Source organism: Pseudoliparis swirei, chromosome 2, assembly GCF_029220125.1.
Source record: "Pseudoliparis swirei isolate HS2019 ecotype Mariana Trench chromosome 2, NWPU_hadal_v1, whole genome shotgun sequence".
NCBI lineage: Eukaryota > Metazoa > Chordata > Actinopteri > Perciformes > Liparidae > Pseudoliparis > Pseudoliparis swirei.
Genome location: NC_079389.1, coordinates 4934327 through 4954343, shown reverse-complemented (window position 1 = coordinate 4954343; position 20017 = coordinate 4934327). Strand labels below are relative to the sequence as shown.

General features: G+C 45.7%; 2 protein-coding genes across 3 annotated transcripts; one reads left to right on the top strand and one right to left on the bottom strand.

Moving 5' to 3' along the window:
* Positions 1–192: 192 nt before the first annotated feature.
* Positions 193–17624, bottom strand: mcm3ap (minichromosome maintenance complex component 3 associated protein). Its single transcript, XM_056433540.1, is given in 28 exon segments — positions 193–626; positions 768–903; positions 996–1181; positions 1713–1842; positions 1959–2240; positions 2347–2737; positions 5319–5416; positions 5530–5791; positions 6412–6568; positions 6719–6853; positions 7240–7308; positions 8125–8322; positions 8453–8605; positions 8777–8890; positions 9009–9136; positions 9280–9384; positions 10065–10282; positions 10645–10868; positions 10951–11108; positions 11940–12102; positions 12312–12580; positions 12657–12854; positions 13151–13290; positions 14288–14457; positions 14600–14735; positions 15213–15294; positions 15491–15729; positions 16049–17624. Coding segments are annotated over 28 exon segments (6186 nt in total). The 5' UTR covers positions 17538–17624; the 3' UTR covers positions 193–470.
* Positions 17625–17760: 136 nt separating this feature from the next.
* Positions 17761–19569, top strand: ybey (ybeY metalloendoribonuclease). 2 transcript variants are annotated; one of them, XM_056433516.1, is made up of 4 exons: positions 17774–18277; positions 18390–18521; positions 18614–18682; positions 19270–19569. In XM_056433516.1, the coding sequence occupies exons 1-4, from the start codon at positions 18068–18070 to the stop codon at positions 19363–19365; spliced, it is 507 nt and encodes a 168-aa protein (XP_056289491.1). In that variant the 5' UTR covers positions 17774–18067; the 3' UTR covers positions 19366–19569. The 2 variants fall into 2 exon arrangements, with proteins under 2 accessions (XP_056289501.1, XP_056289491.1); XM_056433526.1 differs by lacking the exon at positions 18614–18682 and having other exon boundaries at positions 17761–18277.
* The last annotated feature ends 448 nt before the right edge of the window (positions 19570–20017 follow it).

The window sequence follows — 20017 nt, the reverse complement described above, 5'->3', positions numbered from 1 at the left end:
CGAGGTTCTCCAATCAGAACGCTCCCAGGACAAAACGCTCCACACGCGCTCACATGTTGACTAGGATGATCCAATGCCAGAGCCCGTTTAATTATTGAACGACAAATACACTTTTGGGACGTTTTTTTGTGAAAAAATACACTTTTATTCAGCTGTTAAACGAGTTTATTACTCAAAAATACAAACCACACACACAGTTCAGTGAATTGTTTATACAAATATAATCCAAGTACTTAAATGCACAGGAAAGACAGACGAAGAAGAGCAGCCTTGCCAGAGATTTAAAACAGCGAAAAGGTTTATGCAAAAAAAACAATATGATGTACACTGTACAGGCAAAATAGTAAACTCTGTATGCCGTAGACTGCCATGAGCTCAGCGGATTTAATGCGAGTCTCTCGTTCCCATCAGGAGCTTAATTTAAAAACTAATTATTTATATTTGCAGAGCGGCAGTGCATCACAAGTTCATCAATCATCAACGATGCTCAGCAGACTACTCAGCTTCAGCGCGCAGGCCAACCCTTCCTCGTGACTCGCCAAAATCTGTCGCTCGAGCTCCTTCAGGCGCCACGCCATGGATACGGGCGTGGTTTGAGGGCGCTCCGCTCTGTCCGACCGATCACGCTGGAACGTCAAAACAAGGAAAATGCTCCATTACAGCACACATAAAGACACCGTCGTCTACGACGTCAACAACCAATAATGACTTCTGGAAATAGAAAAAAGGACACAACTAGTCCCGGGGTTCACGGAGTGATGTCATACCCGTGTAACGGCAGCTGTGGGTGCGTGCATTAGGGTGGTGGGCATCGACAACAGAGTTGAGGATGGAACGAAAAGTGGAGTGGACAAGTGGTCCAAGGCTTCACCGTCCAGCCAGCGCTGAAGCTGCTCCGAGAACCTGCGGACAAAAGTGGGAGTTGGTCATGACAGTACAACCATCTCAAATTCTAGATGCAGTGAAGACTTTCAACAGCAGTGCTGCAGCTGTACCTTTTGCTTTCGGCCTTCTCCTCATCCAAGCTCTTGAGGAATTTGTGGGCCAGGAGCTCTGGCGCTGTGGGAGTGTGCGTGATGTCCAGCGGGGCCGTCGGGGCCTCGACGGGCTCCACCACACTGTCGAACAACCTCTGTCTGAGGGACGGGCTGCTGGGCGAGGCACAGGCCGCTGCATCCGCACTGAGGATGGAGGACAGAGTCAAGGACAGAGCAAAGGAGGATTGTGACTTGCACTTGCTTATCAGAATCAGAAACAGTTTTATTGCCAGGAATGTTTACACAAACGAGGAATTTTTTTTGGCGGAAGGTGCAACATTTAGACATGACAAACAACAATCAACGCGACAGCAACAGTGAACTTAAGTATAAGATAAATATAAAGATAAAGATAAGGATAAAGTGCTTGGACAACAAATAATGTTAAAGTGTTTAAGTGTGTGTTTCAAGTGATGTGTGTTTAAGTTAAAGTGCATGTTAAAGTGGCATGTGTGTGGAGGAGGCCTCCAGGAGGGAAGAAGAAGGAGGAGGGAGGAGGAGTAGGAGGAAGAAGAAGAAGAAGGAGGAGGAGAAGGAAGAGGAAGGAGAGAGGAAGGAGGAAGAAGAGGAGGTAGTCCTGGGGGTGACAGAGTCAGTCAGTTATATTAGATCTTATTCCTTCCAGCAGTTTTTAATGTTAACATCTGAAAGACTGATTTTGTTTTGTTTTCTTACCCTTCCGTCTCTCGCTGCCTCTCTCGGTGTGTTTGTCTGAGGGCCTGGGTCCATTCCTCCGGGGGCTGGAAACCCTTTGAGGACTGTGTGGGCAGGTAAACCAGGATCTCCCCATCGTCCGTCACGGCGTCTTAAACAAACAAATAATCACACACCGTCAGACGTCACCACTTTCATCCAGAACACGCATTTGGATATTCTTCTAGACGACGGTAAAAATACAATTCCCCAGAAACGTGTGCTCACCTTCACAGACCGGGGGTCCGGGGACCTGCCAGTCTTTCAGCTTGTGGTCGATGCAGATCACCAGCACGTCGTCCCAAGGAATCCGACTGAAGGCCGGACGCGTGTGCTCGTCGTCCCAGTGGCTCCTGGCGACCTTGGATTTGGGGGTCCGGATGTGGCGGTGGCCCCGGACCCGGTCCAGGAGGTTTTCCAGTCGCGACATGAGGACGGGCTGACTGCTCCGCGAGACTGGGATCTGGACGGCGTAGCGAAAGATGGAGGAGCAGAGCGCAGACCACGAGTCTGGAGAGAAAGGGAGGGATGATGAGGGATGCGAGGAGGGAGAAGTATCACGCACGGATTATTGGTCTCCTGTCCGCAGAAATAAATCGACATCTGGGTCGCCGACCTGTAGCAGACGGCTGCTCCCACGCCGGCAGCTGCAGGTTGAGGATGACCTCGCGGAGCCAGTCGAGGTGCTCGGCAGAGTTCCAGCCCAGATGGGGGACGACGTCGCGGTTACCACGGACGCAGAACTCGCCCGGCGGCCAAGAGAGTTTGCCGAGATCCCGGGACGCCGCTTCGTCGGCGATGTGCGCCACGACGGCGTTGTACAGCTGGACGACGGGCGCGGGGCCCTGGGGCGGGAGGCGCGCCTCGACCCGGTCCTGGCGGTGAGCGTGAACCCTGGGGCTGAACTCGCGACCCAGACCGGCTTCTACGAGCTGCACCAGGGTCTGGCAGGTGAGCGGGAAGGGCGGCGGAGCCCGGGCCAGCAGCCAACGGGTAGCCTGGCTCAGCTTGAGACACGGGGCGGGAGGAAGAAGAGTTGGAGAAGAGGACATGTTTCACAACTGGAGTGGACATTTGTCCAATAAATAAAAATTAAAACTACATAATTCAAATTGCCACTGGCGCAGGCAAAAGAAAGCCTCGTCCAGTCAGGATTCTGTTCTTCTGATCATTTATTAAACAAAAAGAACTCCTCACGCTGAACACATCGGCCTACCAGGTGCATGCTGGTCCTGTACCTGCCTCATCCTACATAGAACCACAGCTGCCCACAGTGTTGCCCAATTAGTGAACAAATGAACAATCCAAAGACTAAATATATCGAAACAATAACAACAAAGTAAAATAAACTAAAAATTATCACAAGAAAAAGCTATTCTGATATATCAAAACATCTAAACCTACATAAGCATAAACAACCTGAACGGTTAAACAATACTACTTGTCAATAAAATAACTAACTACTAATATCAAATAAAAAGCTCCAACTGAAACTATCAAAGAAAATACATCGGGGAGTCCAAACCTTTTGGGATTGTGACAGAAAGGTGAAGGTCATTGAATTAAGAAATAAATGGGTTTATCAGTTTCCTTTCAGCATGTGTGTAAGTGTGTATGTGTGTATGTGTGTATGTGTATATGTGTGTATGTGTGTATGTGTGTATGTGTATATGTGTGTATGTGTGTATGTGTGTATGTGTGTATGTGTGCATGTGTGTATGTGTATATGTGTGTATGTGTGTATGTATACTGAAGCGGGCCAGAAAGATTGTCGCTGACCCCTCCCACCCTGGACACTCCCTGTTCGAGTCCCTCCCCTCGGGGAGGAGGCTGCGGTCCATCAGGACAAAGACCACCCGCCACACCAAAAGTTTTTTCCCGTCGGCAGTCGGGCTCATCAATGGAGCCCGGGACTGACTGACTGTCACCCCCAGGACTACCACCTCTTCTTCCACCTTCCTCTCTCCTCCTTCTTCCCGCTCCTTCCTCTTCCTCCTACTCCTCCTCCCTCCTCCTTCCTCCTTCTTCTTCCCTCCTGGAGGCCTCCTCCACACACGTCACTATAACATGCACTTTAACTTGAGGCCTCCTCCACACACGTCACTTTATTTACATGCACTTTAACTTAAACACACGCCACATGTAACATACACTTTTAACTAAAACACACATCACTTGAAGCACACACCCAAACACTTTCACATTATTTGTTGTCTTTCTGTCGTGATGATTGTTGTTTGTCATGTCCAAATGTTGCACCTACCGCCAAAAAAATTCCTCGTTTGTGTAAACATTCCTGGCAATAAAACTGTTTCTGATTCTGATGTGTGTATGTGTGCTCTATAACAGATCACCTCTTGCCAGATCATAGTGCAATAACTACAACAATAACTGAATACTTACACTATGTTGATCTGCACTTCACACATCTCATTTGTTTGCACTACACACATATACACACATTTCATTTCATTTGCTCTGCACTCATACACACACTTTGCTTTTTGCACTCTGTCTATATTTAATATTTTTTGTATTTGATTTGTCAGTGTTGTTGTGTGTTGTGTATGCATGAGTGTTGTATATTTACATATATATTTTGTTTTGTATTTTACTTTTATTTTACTTGTATACTTCTATATCTTTCATCCCGGTTTCTTATATTTTGTGTTTTGTTTTTATTCTTGTGTGTTGCTGCTACTGTCACGACAAATTTCCCCTTGGGGATTAATAAAGTATATATCTATCTATCTATGTGTGTAAGTGTGTATGTGTGTATGTGTGTATGTGTGTAAGTGTGTATGTGTGTAAGTGTGTATGTGTGTAAGTGTGTATGTGTGTATGTGTATATGTATATGTGTATATGTGTATATGTATATGTATATATGTATATATGTGTATATATATATGTATATATGTATATGTGTATATATATATGTGTATATGTATATATGTATATGTATATATGTATATATGTATATATATATATATATATATATATATATATATATATATATATATATATATATATATATATATATATATATATATATATATATATGTATATATATATATATATATATATGTATATATATATATATATATATATATATATGTATATATATATATATATATGTATATATGTATATATATATATGTATATATATATATATATATATATATATATATATATATATATGTATATATATATATATGTATATATATGTGTATATATATATATGTATATATATATATATATATGTATATATATATATATATATGTGTATATATATATGTATATGTGTATATATATATGTGTATATATATGTGTATATGTATATGTGTATATATATATGTATATATGTATGTATATGTGTATATATATATATGTGTATATGTGTATGTGTATATGTGTATATGTGTATATGTGTATATGTATATGTGTATATGTGTATATGTATATGTATATGTGTATGTGTATATGTGTGTATGTGTGTATGTGTGTATGTGTATATGTGTATATGTGTGCATGTGTGTATGTGTGTATGTGTATATGTGTGTATGTGTGTATGTGTGTATGTGTAGTACCCGTTTGGATCCCTGCAGGTCGCTTGTGGTCTCTGGGATGAAGAAGAACATGTACTCCGATATCAGGCCCTCCTGGACCAGTGTGCGCAGCATCAGGGCTGAGGGACCAGGAGAGGAAAAGATCAGATTCCTTCACTGCTTCCTGACAATATGTGTGCATGCGTGTGTGTGTGTGTGTGACCATTACTTAAATCTCATCGTCATCACCCACCGTCTTCTAGTTTCTGTGTGTCGCCGCACTCTGGTCCTGGCACCAGAATGGCGAGCGGCAGCGGGCAGTGCCAGGCGCTGGCCTGCTGCAGCTGCTTGAGCTGAAGCAGCGCCGACAGCAGAGGGACGTCCTGCTCGTCGGGGCCCGGCTGCTCCGTGGCGGGCATGGCGGGAAGCAACACGATCAGAGCCTCCGTCCCCTGGAGCTCGCAGCACTCCTCCGCTTTGGACAGGCCGTCTTCGGTGAGGGGGCCTCGGGACGCCTAGTGTGGGGGGGGGGAAACACCACCGAGAAGACCGGACAAAAATAACCCTGTTAGAGTGCTACACACGGTAGTTTTTCAATCTATCAAAAAACACAAAAATGATATAGAGTACCACCTCATTTCCGGTTAATAATGAGGCTCATGACACACATAGGCATGTATAATGTTTGTGAAGAGTCTGTTGTATCATCAAAGTTGATTCGCTGAGATCCGTCTTGTTTAAATCATCTGTATGCCCCATTAGCATTCAACAACATCTAAACAAAACTATGCTGTTCCTTCTGGTCACATGACGTCTATCTTCTGTCCATCCTGGAGAGGGATCCTCCTCTGTCGCTCTCCTGAAGGTTTCGTCACTTTTTTTCCTCTGAAAAGTTTGTTTTTCTCCTTTCTATTTTTTGGGAGTTTCTCTTGATCCGATGTGAGGTCAAAGGTCAGGGATGTCGTGTGTACAGAGTGTAAAGCCCTCTGAGGCAAATGTGTTTTTGTAGAGTTTTTGTGGAAGGACTTTCCTCATGACGTGGACACGAGAATAAATCCTGTCCCATTAGCCGACCCGCTGGTCTCTTTGTCTTTGCATCGGACTGAAGTCCTCGGTGTGTACGCTGCAGGCTGACCTTGATGCTGACGTGGACTCTGTGGGTGCGTTGTCCTTCATCCCGGAGTGTGTCGGTGACACAGAGGGTCTGCAGCGCGCCGTCTGGCTGCTCCTCCCTCGCCTCTGACCCGCCGCCGCCGCCGCCGAGCTTCACCTCCAGCCAGTCGGACAGGATCCTGAGGGCGACAGACGGGGAGAGGAACACACTTTATGAAAAAGTTCACGAGAAGAAATTTGAATTAAGCCCTAAAAAGGGGTCAAACATCCACCGGCCGCCGCCGCCAGTGTCGGTGAGCTTCAGTCCGCACTGAAGTGTTGCTGCTTACCTGTCGGCCAAGCTGGCGACGCTCTCGTGGTCGCTCGGTAGGAGGAGAACAGCTTTCCAGAATATTCGGGCGGGTGGGTTGGAGATGTTCTCCGTCACCAGGGCCGGCAGGTCGAGTGGCTCCCACACTCTCTCTCTGAGAGAAACGGCAAAAAAAGAGCTCAAGCGCTGCTTTGTGACACGGACCGCCTTAGTTATAGAAACTAGGGCTCATGTTCATGGGAACAATGGGTCTCCAGGACTTTTCCATGATTTTAAACCAAATTTCCATGACCAAACATTTTGTGGAATATCGGGTGCATAAATGAAAGAGTGATAAAATGTCTTATTTAAACTAACAATGAGAATTCCAAAGCATACAGTACATATACCATGTAAATGAACATATTAATACAACACATTTCAATGACTTTTCCCAAACTTTTGCGATTCAATTTTTCAAAAATACAAATTTAAAAATTCCATTACTTTTCCAGGTTTTCAATGACCGTACGATCCCTGATACACGTATTCACGACTTACTCGAGCAGCCGCTGATAGAAGTAGTGGACTCTCATCTGGTGGATTGCTTCTTCTCTCATTTTCAAAGATCTTAACAAAAAGAATAAATTACATATATGATATATACATATTCTTAAGATACGGTTGGAAAATTCACAAACAAATGTGTAGCGATTTACAAACAAATGTGTAGCGATTTACAAACAAATGTGTAGCGATTTACAAACAAATGTGTAGCGATTTACAAACAAATGTGTAGATTCACAAACAAATGTGTAGCGATCCACAAACAAATGTGTAGCGATTTACAAACAAATGTGTTGCGATTTATAAACAAATGTGTAGCGATTTACAAACAAATGTGTAGCGATTTACAAACAAATGTGTAGATTCACAAACAAATGTGGAGCGATTTACAAACAAATGTGTAGATTCACAAACAAATGTGTAGCGATCCACAAACAAATGTGTAGCGATTTAAAAACAAATGTGTAGATTCACAAACAAATGTGTAGCGATTTACAAACAAATGTGTAGCGATTTACAAACAAATGTGTAGCGATCTACAAACAAATGTGTAGATTCACAAACAAATGTGTCGCGATTTACAAACAAATGTGTAGATTCACAAACAAATGTGTAGCGATTTATAAACAAATGTGTAGCGATCCACAAACAAATGTGTAGATTCACAAACAAATGCAATGCGATTGACAAACAAAAATCACATAGAAATGCAGAAATATTTTTCTTTTACATTTACATAAATCATGATTTATTCACGTGTGCATCGGAATGCATTTGTAAATCGAATATATTTGTGAATCGTTCTGACCGCATTTGTGAGTCTCTCTGTGTGCATTTGCCATTCTTGAGCCTGATCTGACCCCGTAGATAGGAGCCTACCTGGTGCTGGAGAGGGCCAGGGTGCCGGCGTTCCCCAGGTTGACCAGACCCCGGGCCAGATCGGCCATGGAGGGCCGTGCGGGGGCGCTGGGAGCCAGAGCCTGCAGTTTGAATCGCGGGTCCACGCAGCAGGGGGCGGCGGGGAAACCCCTCATCTGCCTCTTCAGCTGCCGACGCACCGCGACCACATCACGCCACCTTGGTGGTACGGACGAGAGGAGAAAAGATGAACGCGGTTCAACCGGAAGAAAGGAGAAGCAACGGAATGTATCGCTTCCCCAAATTTGATTTTTTTCCACGACGATCTGAATATTTCTCGTTTTCTTACCGTTTGATATACTTGAGGATGCGCTGCAGCTCAGCTTCAAGAAGGTCTTTAACCAACAGAGCGACGTCTGCATTCAGAGTCTCCTCAACAATACTGGTGCAGACCTGCTCGGTGCATTTAGCGACGCACGTTGACTTCTCTTCCACTGCCTGCCTGAAGAATGGGGGGAGAAAAGGGTTCATTTAAATTCAGTGAGCCACTGGAAGACATGACACCTCATTCCTCCGTAACGCCGGCCCCTTATTGACAGCGTAAGCAGTCGTGTTCATCATGCGACGTCACATCCAGACCACATTGGACTTTGAATGACTTTTAAAGCCTTACTGGATCTCAGAGGTGGCGGTCTCCTTGATGGTCTCATCTAAAACCTCGTTGATGAGCTCCCTGCGGAGAGAGAAGCTGAACTGGACCAGGAGGTCCTCGTGCTCCTGCCTCCTCCTGGCACCGACAGACATGGGCAAAACGGAGAAAAGGTGGGTGAGCTGTGGCTAGTGAAGCTTTTGATCGTGGCTAGAAGAACAGGGACATACGGAACATCAATCGCTTGCAGACCAACCTGGCTTCTTCGAGCTTGCGTTTCTCGTCGGCGACGCGCTCCTGCTCCAGCTCGATCTCGGCTGAGGACATCTTTTGCAGCATCTGTCCCAACACCTCCGTCACCAGCGACTCCACCTGCACACTGCTCTCTGCAGAACCAGCGACGACAATCACGTAATCAAACAAAACCTCTCAGGGGAGGGGGGAGTGAGAAGTGAAGGCAACCCCTGGTATAAATCACGCACGAGGGAAGCCGGTACACGACAGCTGCGTGGATAAATTAATTGAACTTACGCAAGCGCCGTCGTGGCATAGCTGGCGCCGGCGCCGGCGACCTCCATCACCGCTGCTCCAACCACCTCCTCAATCACACGGTTTAGTTCAGCCATGATGTCCTGCAAGGGGGGGGGGGGGGGTCACTGTCATACACATCCGAAAAACTAAACTGCATCTACTTCATCATAGCTTTGACGAGCTGTAATTAAAACAGACTCAGCTCCTTTTCGCTATTTTGTTTACGTTTTTGCAATTTAATTATTTTCATTTACTGCTAATCTGACGATTGTTTTTATTTTGTCGTCTTTTTATTTTGGTAGTGATAGTTTTAAATGCCCAATCCAAATATCTGATAAATAAACTAAGCGATTAATAGTTTCCACTCACAAAATATTTAAATTACAGTCTTTTAAAACACAGCTTAGGATAAAATCACATTCCCACACGGTGGTGAAATAAGTATTCAGATCGGTCGCCATCCGTTACTAACAAGACCCGGATTACAATGTGTCATAATATGTTATAAAATAGATGGATTAGTAATATTGCAGGTGTGTAAGGAGCATTTTAATGTCTGAGAAGTAACTACAGGTGACAGAATAGATGTAGTGGAGTCCGGGCTTTACGCTTCTAGAGTGAAGAAGACTTCAAATGAAATACTCAAGTTGAAGAGCCTCGTGCCCAGTTAGTAGTTAATGTGCTTAGTTCCCTCCCACCACCGTTTCTCCATCACCCAATCTACAAGACGCCAGGTGGGACGTCTCACGTCGGAGATAAAGAGCCGAGGGACCACGCCCACCTCGTTGCTGTACACCGGCCGAGGTTTGGGTGGAGGCGACGGCGGTCGGACCGGCTGAGGTATCGGCTGGAACAGCTGCTGCTGATGGGCGACCTCCGGGCTGCCGAACGGGTCCCTGGACTCCGCCGGCTCACCGGTAACGGCGGGAGGCAACCCGAACCCAGCGGGCATGTCTGCCACCACCTGCTCGACCGTGACTTCCACCTTGGCAGCAAAAGCTGGGAGGCAAATAAGAATCATTATTTGATATGATTGCATTACTTGAATTACAGTTACCAATCAAAAAGGGGTTACATCCGACTCTACTCTAAATATGAGCGAATGTCACGCGTTAGTTATACAACTTATTACATTTGAACAGGGTCGTTAATAATCTGTAACCCTCCCCACATTGCTTATTTCTTCAAATTCATTTGAAGGTAGCCCTGAAGTGTTTAATTCCAGTAGCTGGAATATCTAAATATATATATAGATCCGAAATGGTTTGTTTCAGCTTCTCGGCGTATACAAACAATGACGCCCTGTGATTGGAGGAATAAAGACTTACGAGTTCCGGTGTAGGGAAAAAAGGAGCAATTACCTTTAAATTGGCTGGGCGTGGACTCGGCCAGAGGGCCCTCACCGCGGTACCTGTTCTGGGCGTCGAAGCTGCAGACGGGGGTGTGGTGGAGAGGGACGGGCAGGGCGCCTCCATTCACCACCTCGCCAATCAACACGGTTTTCTTGGCGAGGATGACCTCGGACTTCTTCTGGGCCAGAGGCAGATCGGGCTCCTGATGGGCGATCCGACTCAGCTCCACCACACTGTGAACAATGTCATTTGAACATATACATATTTATACTTGACGATCAAAGGCGACGGCTCGGACGTCTATCCGGCACTCACCCGTCGTTCACGTTGAGGCCGTACTGCTGGATGAAGTCGGACGTCTCCTCGGCGCTGCGGAACATCAACATCCGGACGATGTCGTCCACGGGGAACGCCGTGGACCTCGGCCCCACGGTGTGGGCTATGTTCAAGATACTCAAGGCTTTCGCTCGGACCTGGACACACAGACACACACAGATTGAAAAGAATGGAAATATTAAACGACACAAAGTTCAGCCTGCAACATTGCCAAACATCATTCACACCGACTACTTCAATGGCAGCAGTTACAACGCTGATATTCAGAGTTTGGGCTATTTTGCTTTCAGACGAGTGGAAAGAAAACATCAAAATACACATTCAGATGTTCATTTGACTACTTTGTCCATTTATATCTTAAGATTTGCCCTGAATTCATCACATTTTTGGATTAGATAACGCCTCAATTGCATATTCAAAAATCACCTTTTAGTAAACTTTCAGTACAAAATTGTCCTAAAGTATGTATCATCTGGGTAGTTTTATAGTTATTTAATCTTTTTTTAGCCTATTCACATGTAGCGTAATTGGTTTTACAATACATGATGAAATTTTTTAATTTTTTATTAGATATCTCCACTTCAGCAGCACTTGCATAGATCAACCTTCCCAGTTTCATTCCTTCCTATATTCTGATGTTTTTTCCAGAGGGGTTTCTTCATTTATCTTTCAACGCCTAATATATCAAATGTTATTCCCAATAACATGGTGGAAATGAATTTGTCTATGGTCATGTTCATTAATGCTCATTTATTTTCTCATATTCCCAAAGTCAAAGAGCACACGTCAGAAAGGGACTGATCTCAGGATGATGCCGGAACTTATACCCGGCTAGGGGTCATCTGAGGTGTGTGTAGATATATCCAGTGCTAAGCCCCGCCTCTGGCGGTCGGGAAGGATGAAGTAGAACTCTTCTGACATGTGGTAATCAAACGGTTTTCTAAAATAAAAGGGAAGCGGCCTCTGACCTGATTGAAGTATCGGTGCAGGAGGCAGCTGGCGAGGTAGGACGCTCCTTTGACCAGCTTGAAGAAGCGCACAAAGTTGTTGCTGTTGACCGCCGTGAAGGCCTGCACGGCCAACATCACCTCGGGGGAGTTACGCACCTCCTCGCGCCATTGCTCAACTTCACTGCGTGGACAAGGGGGGGGGACAAGGAAGTGGTTATTTACCGGATAGGGTGAGGAGCTGGGGCCCGAGACGCAGTGAATGCAAACACGCACGCCCCAGAAGATGTGTGAAATAATTTAAATAAGCTAATTACTTAAAAAAACCACTCTACAATTAATTCAACGACACTTCGGCAACACGTCTACTCGTTTGTGCGTCCGTGGACTGACCGCAGGATGTCACCGTCGTTGAGCTTCAGCAGCACGCTGTACTGGCGAAACTCCGCCTCCAGGGGGCAGTAGACCTGGCGCATGGCCAGGTCCTGGTACATTTCCTTCAGGCTCTGGAGGCACTTGGTCATGTTCTCGTTGTTGATCTTGGCGTCGAACGTGGACAGGCGCTCCTCGCAGAGGTGGTGGGCGCAGTGCACGTGGAAGCGCGTGCACTTCTCGATCAGCGACACCGTGTGAGGGCAGCACAGGTGCTGCTGGGTGATGTCCTGCCAGCGGGAGAAGAGGAGGAAGTCAGTCCAATGCGTCACACCTGCGATGAAGACATTCGAAGCGGGCCGCTACCTTGCGGATGGCGCGGGTCCGGTTCCAGACCAGGTCGTACCAGTCCCGGTATTTGTCGTGGCCCTGGTCCAGGATCTGAGTCACCAGGTAGTCCATGGTCATGCTGAGCACAGGCAGGGGGCGCAGCTCATGGGGCAGGGGCTCTTCCTGGTCCGCCGATGAGCGACTGTATTCCTTGATGGCTGCCGAGTGATCCACCTAGTCGGGGGACAGCAGGTTAGGAGATTATTTTGGGGTCTACAGAGTCCCTCCCTCCTGACTTTGATCTACTTGGAAGCTCCCACTTGCAGAAACATTAGATTTCAATATATTTACAGACACACACACGTACCTGCAAATGGGATCTTATTCCACCAATGTAGTAATATGCAGAAGGATGCAAATATCCAACAAATGGAACTAGATAACGTAAATAACTAAACCTCAGAATACCACAGGAAAGCAAGACTATATTCCTTCTTCTGAATGTAGAACATACGCTTTAAGGACGTTACCATCTCAGGATCTGGGAGGACCTCGAAGACGCTCAGCTGTTTCCTCGTTTCCCTCATGTACCGCTCCTTCTCTGGACACATGTCAGGACACGTCCCCACGAACACCTTGGACAGGTCCAGGTCCGTCCTCTTGGGCCGACCTGTGCGGACGGATGACGCGCTCGGTAATCAGAGGCGGGATAGCTCAGATGTTCTGAAGCGAGGGTCGTACGAGGTGCTTGGCCATAGTTAGGGTGTGACTACGGTGGACGGCACGCCGATGGTTAAAGCGCACAGGAGTACCGGGAGCAAAGCAATGTACTGCTGGTGACGGTGCAGCAGCTAAATGCATTTCAGACACCTCAAAGAAAGGTCCACTTAAAAAAAAGGCTCCTGCAGTCTGCTTAGAATCATTCAAATATACATTTCAAGTTATTGCTATAAGTGAGACTTGCTTAACTAATGAAAAGGGTTTTGACTTTCTCTCCTACAAGGGTACGATATGATCAAAGCAAACCGGATCGATAAGAGGGGTGGTGGTGTCGCATTTTATGTACAGAAAGACTTTCAATGTAAAGTAATCGATAGCACAGTTGTTGATATTCTGGAGAGTTTGACGATTGAAATTCATTCTACTAATTTTAAGAGAATATTTTTCGAGTTGCATTTAATTATTATAATAAAGAAATCAGAGAATGTATATAAAATAAAGAAAAATAATAAAGAAAACAATAATACATATATATAATTTTTAATTTTCTTTATTATTTTTCTTTATTTAATATTAATTTTCTGATTTATTTAATTATAATAATTTAGGATAGTAATATATAAGCATGTTTTGCTTCTACCTATACCTTTTCAGTCTTTCTGTTTTGTATATTATATAGAATAATATTGTATTGCAATGATTGACTGAATGAAATACACAACAACAACAACAATTTATCCAAACTGGTGATGGGTTAAATGCAGAGAAGAATTTCCCCACTGTGGGATTAATAAAGAGTTAATTATGATTATTACTGTAGGTAATACACGCCGGCTATGGATAAGTACGTCATGCAACCTCACTTCACATTCAATCCATCTCTTTCATGTTCTCCCGGCTGCACTAGATGGTGTGTGTGTGTGTGTGTGTGAGCGCGGCGGCTTAACCTTGACGCAGGATCTTGTCCCTCTGCTCCAGGAGGCGAAACTTGTCCTCGGCGGTCTCCGCCGTCAGGCCGAGGAGGTGGAGGAGGGAGGAGGGCACCGGGCGCTCCGAGCTCTGGGGCTCGGAGTCAAACTGCAGAGACTTTGCGATCGACGACTTCTTCACCGGAGAACTGACACACATGAAGAGACGGTCACGACAGTTACTTTAGGGAAGGCTTCGTTCCAGTTTGACAAGGCATGACGACTGAAGTAAAAGACGCGTTAAAGTCACACGGACTTTCATGCGGGGGCAACTGGCCCGTATGAGCGTACCTGCGGCTGAAGGCCATCAGACTGCTGAGTGCAGGTTTTCTGAGTGGGGAGGAAACAGACTTGGACTCTGTGTCCTCTTGACTTCCTCCCTCCGCCTCCTTCTCTGCCGCCGATCTGCTCCCTTTCTCGTCTGGACCTGATGCGCAAAAATCAACAGTGACTCACTGCAAATAATTAAAAAAGGGTAATGATGAAATGAACCGTTACGTCACAAAGTCAGTATCGATACAGCAGAACTGTGTCTATTTATTGTCTGTTTATTTATTTTTTATTTTGTTTTTCACATTAATGCCTTTTACCTTTCTTTAGTTATTTCACTTTGTATTTAATGCTTATCATTTGGTTGTATGTAGTCTGATTGTTTGGTCCTTCCCTCCTCATTGGGTCCTACTCTTGGAGGGTAGATGTATAAACATGTGGGAGGGGATGGGTGGGAATGTTTGGCGGGTGTGTATGTGGATGGATTTGGATGTGTGCTGATTTTATTTTGTTGTAGATATATATATATATAAAATTTTTTTTTTTTTAAATCTTCATTTTTTTCTCGAATGTTGAAAATGCAAAATAAAAGTTATAAAAAAAAGAACTGTCTGTGGGGTGTCAATATATTTACTCTGCTTCTTCTTCTGCCACGAGAGGAAAAGCTCGTGTCGGTGCAGAAGTTTGCCTTTCTTTTTCGCCTTTGCCGCCGATGCCTAAAAGAGAGTTAACAGTCACAGAATACAACATTTAAAAAAGTGTACACAGATCGCTCCACTCTGGCCACAAAGAGCAGCATGACTATTGAATTACATGGACGAGGCTTGGAGAATGGTTCATCACGAACTGCCTAGATTTGGCAACTCAACGTAGCCAGCGTATGGAGAGCTGCTTCTACCCAGGGTAACTCACATGGTCATGAAAGTGCACGATGGCCAGGTTCTTGGCCGGCCGACAGAGGACCTTATTGACTTTGCCGAAGCGTTCAAAGTGCTTCTCGATCACGTCCTTCTTGTTGAGGGATGGAGGCACGTTCCTGCACTGGATGGCGGTGCAGTCGGCGGCACACATGCCACTCAGGCTCTCCGAGCTCTTCCTGCGTCTCTCCGGGGTTGCGATGCCGGGATTCGAGGCTGGAGCTGGCGTCGAGTCTGGAGAGGATTATAGACGCAGACGCCGGGATGAGCGTGTTCTATGGACTTGGGATTCAAGAGGATGAAGACTTCTGTCTGGTTTTCTTCTTTTCTTCAATTTATAAATATCATTATCATTCCTAATAGTCATAACGCAAACTAAGATCTCATGCGATGACGATTTGCAACAAAAAGAAATATGAAGTTAAAAAATAATATGACACAATTGATTTGGGTCATTTTGATCATGCAGTTGCCTTTTATAGTGCATATACAGTTCAGGACTTCATAGACAAAAAGCAGGTAATACACAGTATGTACTATTGTTCTGTCTCACCTGACTGTTCAGCCTTGTCCAGCCCTTCCCTGGTCAGCGGTTGCACTGTGGGTGGAGTAGGAGCGACGTCGCCCCCCGGATCGTGAACATTTTCGCTCTCCGGCTCCTCCCACGTTGATGCCTGCGGCTCAGTCTCCTTTGTGACCTCTCGACGAAGACCACTTAATGCTCTCCCGAATAAGCCTGGTGGTGGGCAGCGGGACCTCATCAGGGGCCTCTTTGAAGGATGTCTTGGTGCATCTGCTACTGCTGGAACATCATCCTCATCCTCCTCCTCCTCCTCCTCCTCCCCTCCTGCGGCAGGCTTCTCTGGGACCTCGCCGGGGACCTTTGGATCTTCCTTTCGCTTTGTGCCTTTACCAAGTCGTGCAAATACACTTCTCCCTTTCTCCTCTGTACCAGTCTCTGCTCTAGCTTTGAATTCTGGAGGCAGGCCAACATTGGCTCCTCCAAAGGGGCTTTTTGCCTGGGGCTGGTGGGCGTTGGCTACAAAGCTGAACGTGGATGGCGTGGTGGGCTCGGTGGTAGATCCCTTAGTGTTGGAGCTGGAGGGAGCTGCTGGCTGGGAGAAGGTGAACTGCAGCGTGTTGGCTGGAGCTGACGTTGCAAGTGTATTATTGGTTTGAGCGGAGATAGAGGGCGCTGCACCCGGCTGCGAGAAGCTGAAGCCCAGCTGGCCAGACGTGGCCCCAGAGAAGCCAGTCGCCGTGGTGCCACTACTATTTATGATGCTGGAGGCCGTCTGGGACCCGCCGCTGCCAAAAGGTGAGCTGGACATTGAAGTAGTTTGAGGGTGAGCGGGCTCGGGACTGACATTGAGGATGGGCTTGAACACCGCCTCGTTGGCTGGCTTGAAACTGTAATTGGATGATCCGAAGCCGCTGCTCTGGGTCACACTCGGAGCTGTGCCGAATACGCTGGCGGGGAGGCTGGTAGATGACGGCTGTCCGAACACAGACTGTCCAAAACTCAGTGGCTGAGGTTGCCCTAAAGCAGCGGTGGGGACAGGAGCCATCTGGGAAGCTGCAAACCCAGAGGGCTGTTGGCCAAACGCTGGTGGCTGTTTGACAAATCCAGAGGCTTGCTGGCTGAAACCTGGAGGCTGCCCGAACGCCGACGGCTGTGCAAAGGAAGGGGTCTGGCCAAATCCTGAACCTTTATCGGGTTCACCAGTCTGTCCAAACGCTGGTGCAGAGCTACTACCGAAGCCTGTGCTACTCATTCCCAATGATGGCTGACCAAATGCTGGAGCCTGGCTTGTTGCAGGCATTGAGGTGGGCTGTGTAGACGGCTGTCCAAAGATGGTACTTGAGGGCTGACTTAAGACGGACGGCTGTCCAAACGCTGATGGCGGAACAAAGCCCACCGATTGGGGCCGAATGCCAGAAGTTTGTTGTCCAAACGACGGGAACAAACCGGTCTTCGTGGCGTTGCTAGGGGCTTGGAAAGCTCCACTTTGGGGGCTGCCAAACGGATTGGATGGATTCATGGCGACGATGTATATCCGCGGGTCTTTAGTATCCTTTGTTATTTGTTGATATAAATTTTTCTCACCCAGCCATTCGGGCGCCAGAAATATGCAACACCGAATCCGTCTCTCAAGTTGTATCGTTCTTACTTCCGGTTCCGGTCCGGCGGCTCATTAGGTCCCCGGTCGATGCTGAATCTACTTCCGCTCTCGCCAACGTTGCGACCGGTTTATTGCGCGAATGAACGAGGTCGAAGGGGCCGGTTTCCTTAGACGACGGAGTATGTTTATCTCTCAACTGGAGTGTAATATACAAAACAACCGAAAAACATCTTAAATAATCCGGTTCGGGTTCTCCAAGTTGCCGTTTGCGGTGTCACCTTGAATTCTGCCGCAAAGCTAACCAACTCTTCTCGTGCCACATAATTATTAGTTCCATTTAATTACAAGTGTTTATTTTTTGTTTTGTAGCAATAACCAATGTCTCTGTTTTTTTAAATTTTTTTATAGCTTTTAAAAGCTATTGTATCCGTTTACGCCGGATTAAAAACATGTCAGTAGTATTGCGGAATCTCCAGAAGGTGGTGCCTCTTCGCCGCGCCAGACTGCGCAAGGATGTGGACACACTGAGGCACATACTGGGCATCCACAAATTTGACCTGGGCATCGTTTGCGTGGACAACCACAGGATTCAGCAAATTAATAAGATTTACAGAAAGAAAAACGTGCCCACGGATGTCCTCTCGTTTCCATTTTACGAGGTAAATATATTTTTTATTTAGCTAACTAACTACATACCAACGTAGGGGTGTTACTCCTAAAAAAATAAATGTTTGACTCACTTAACAATGGAACTGCGTTTGTTTTGTTTAGGACCTGAGGCCTGGCAAGATGCCTTGCCCCTTGCATAGAGACGAGCATAACCTCGGGGACATCTTCCTGGGGGTCGAGTTCGTGATGCAGCAGTGTAAAGAGGACTCTCTGGATCTGCACGGGACCCTCGCTGTGAGTAGCTGCGCCACTGGACGCCATGTTTGACGTTGTCTTGGTGACGCGAGCTGGCGTTGACTGCTCCCCTTCCGCCTCATGCTTTTTAGGTTGTCACCGCGCATGGCATCTGTCACCTGTTGGGCTACAGACACGAGACGGAGGAAGAATGGACTGAGGTTTGTTTGGGGAAATAATTTGTAAAAATAAATTATAATGTAAAATGTCTCAGTAGGGGATGTAGTTATGCAGATAGCGGCTAGGTTTGGTTGTAGGTGTTCAAACGCATTAGTGACATTTCTGCCTCCACACCAGTACAATTTGAGGTGAATCCTATTTATTTTAAGCAGACATTTCAGAACGTGTGTGTGTGTGTGTGTGTGTGTGTGTGTGTGTGTGTGTGTGTGTGTGTGTGTGTGTGTGTGTGTGTGTGTGTGTGTGTGTGTGTGTGTGTGTGTGTGTGTGTGTGTGTGTGTGTGTGTGTGTGTGTGTGTGTGTGTGTGTGTGTGTGTACGCTTTAACTGTAAAACACGTGTGCAAACTAACAGGGGAGAAATCTTCATTTGTCAGTCTATTTCTCTTGAGATGGATTTAGCTTAACATGCATGTTTAACTCTCTTAAGGCCCCCCACATTATTGCAGCTCTGTATGATTTGTGGCTTTTTTTTAAATGCTGTTTAGGTGGGAAGTGAAGTTTATAAACTGATTTTAAAATCTGAATGTTTTTGTCACACCGTAAATAAATTGCTTTTAAAATGTTTTGCAGATGCTGCAGAAGGAAAGCTACATTCTTAGTGAGTACAACAGACTCACGGGGAGACATCTGGAGCCACTGATGAAGAGATGCAGTCAGGATAGGTGACAGTGACGAGGACCCGCTAACTTTACACGATTCCGTACACTGGCGCTTTACAATCCTGACTACTCGCCACAATCACAACCTGCAGCTATTGCTTGGAAGGACTTCAATCCCCCGGCAGCAGTACATGAAAAGCAGTTTGGTGGTGGATAACCTTTACAACACCGGACATGGAGTGTCGTTGAAATTAAAGTCTGTGCACTTTCACTGTAAATTTTTCACATTTATTTTTTTTAATCTGCTTCAGAAAGAGTTGTGTAAGAAGGGCAGGAAAAAAAAAAAAAGACATTTGACCTACAGCATTTTGGGATGGGGTGGTCAGGGCAGTTTCAGAATTGGAAAGCCAAGACTTGCATTCAAAAAAAAGAATCAATTTATAAATGTACCTGCTGTTATAGCCAGGTTCATGTACAGGACTGTCTCAGAAAATTAGAATATTGTGATGAAGTTCTTTATTTTCTGTAATGCAATTAAAAAAACAAAAATGTCATGCATTCTGGATTCATTACAAATCAACTGAAATATTGCAAGCCTTTTATTCTTTAATATTGCTGATTATGGCTTACAGCTTAAGAAAACTCAAATATCCTATCTCTAAATATTAGAATATCATGAAAAAGTATACTAGTAGGGTATTAAACAAATCACTTGAATT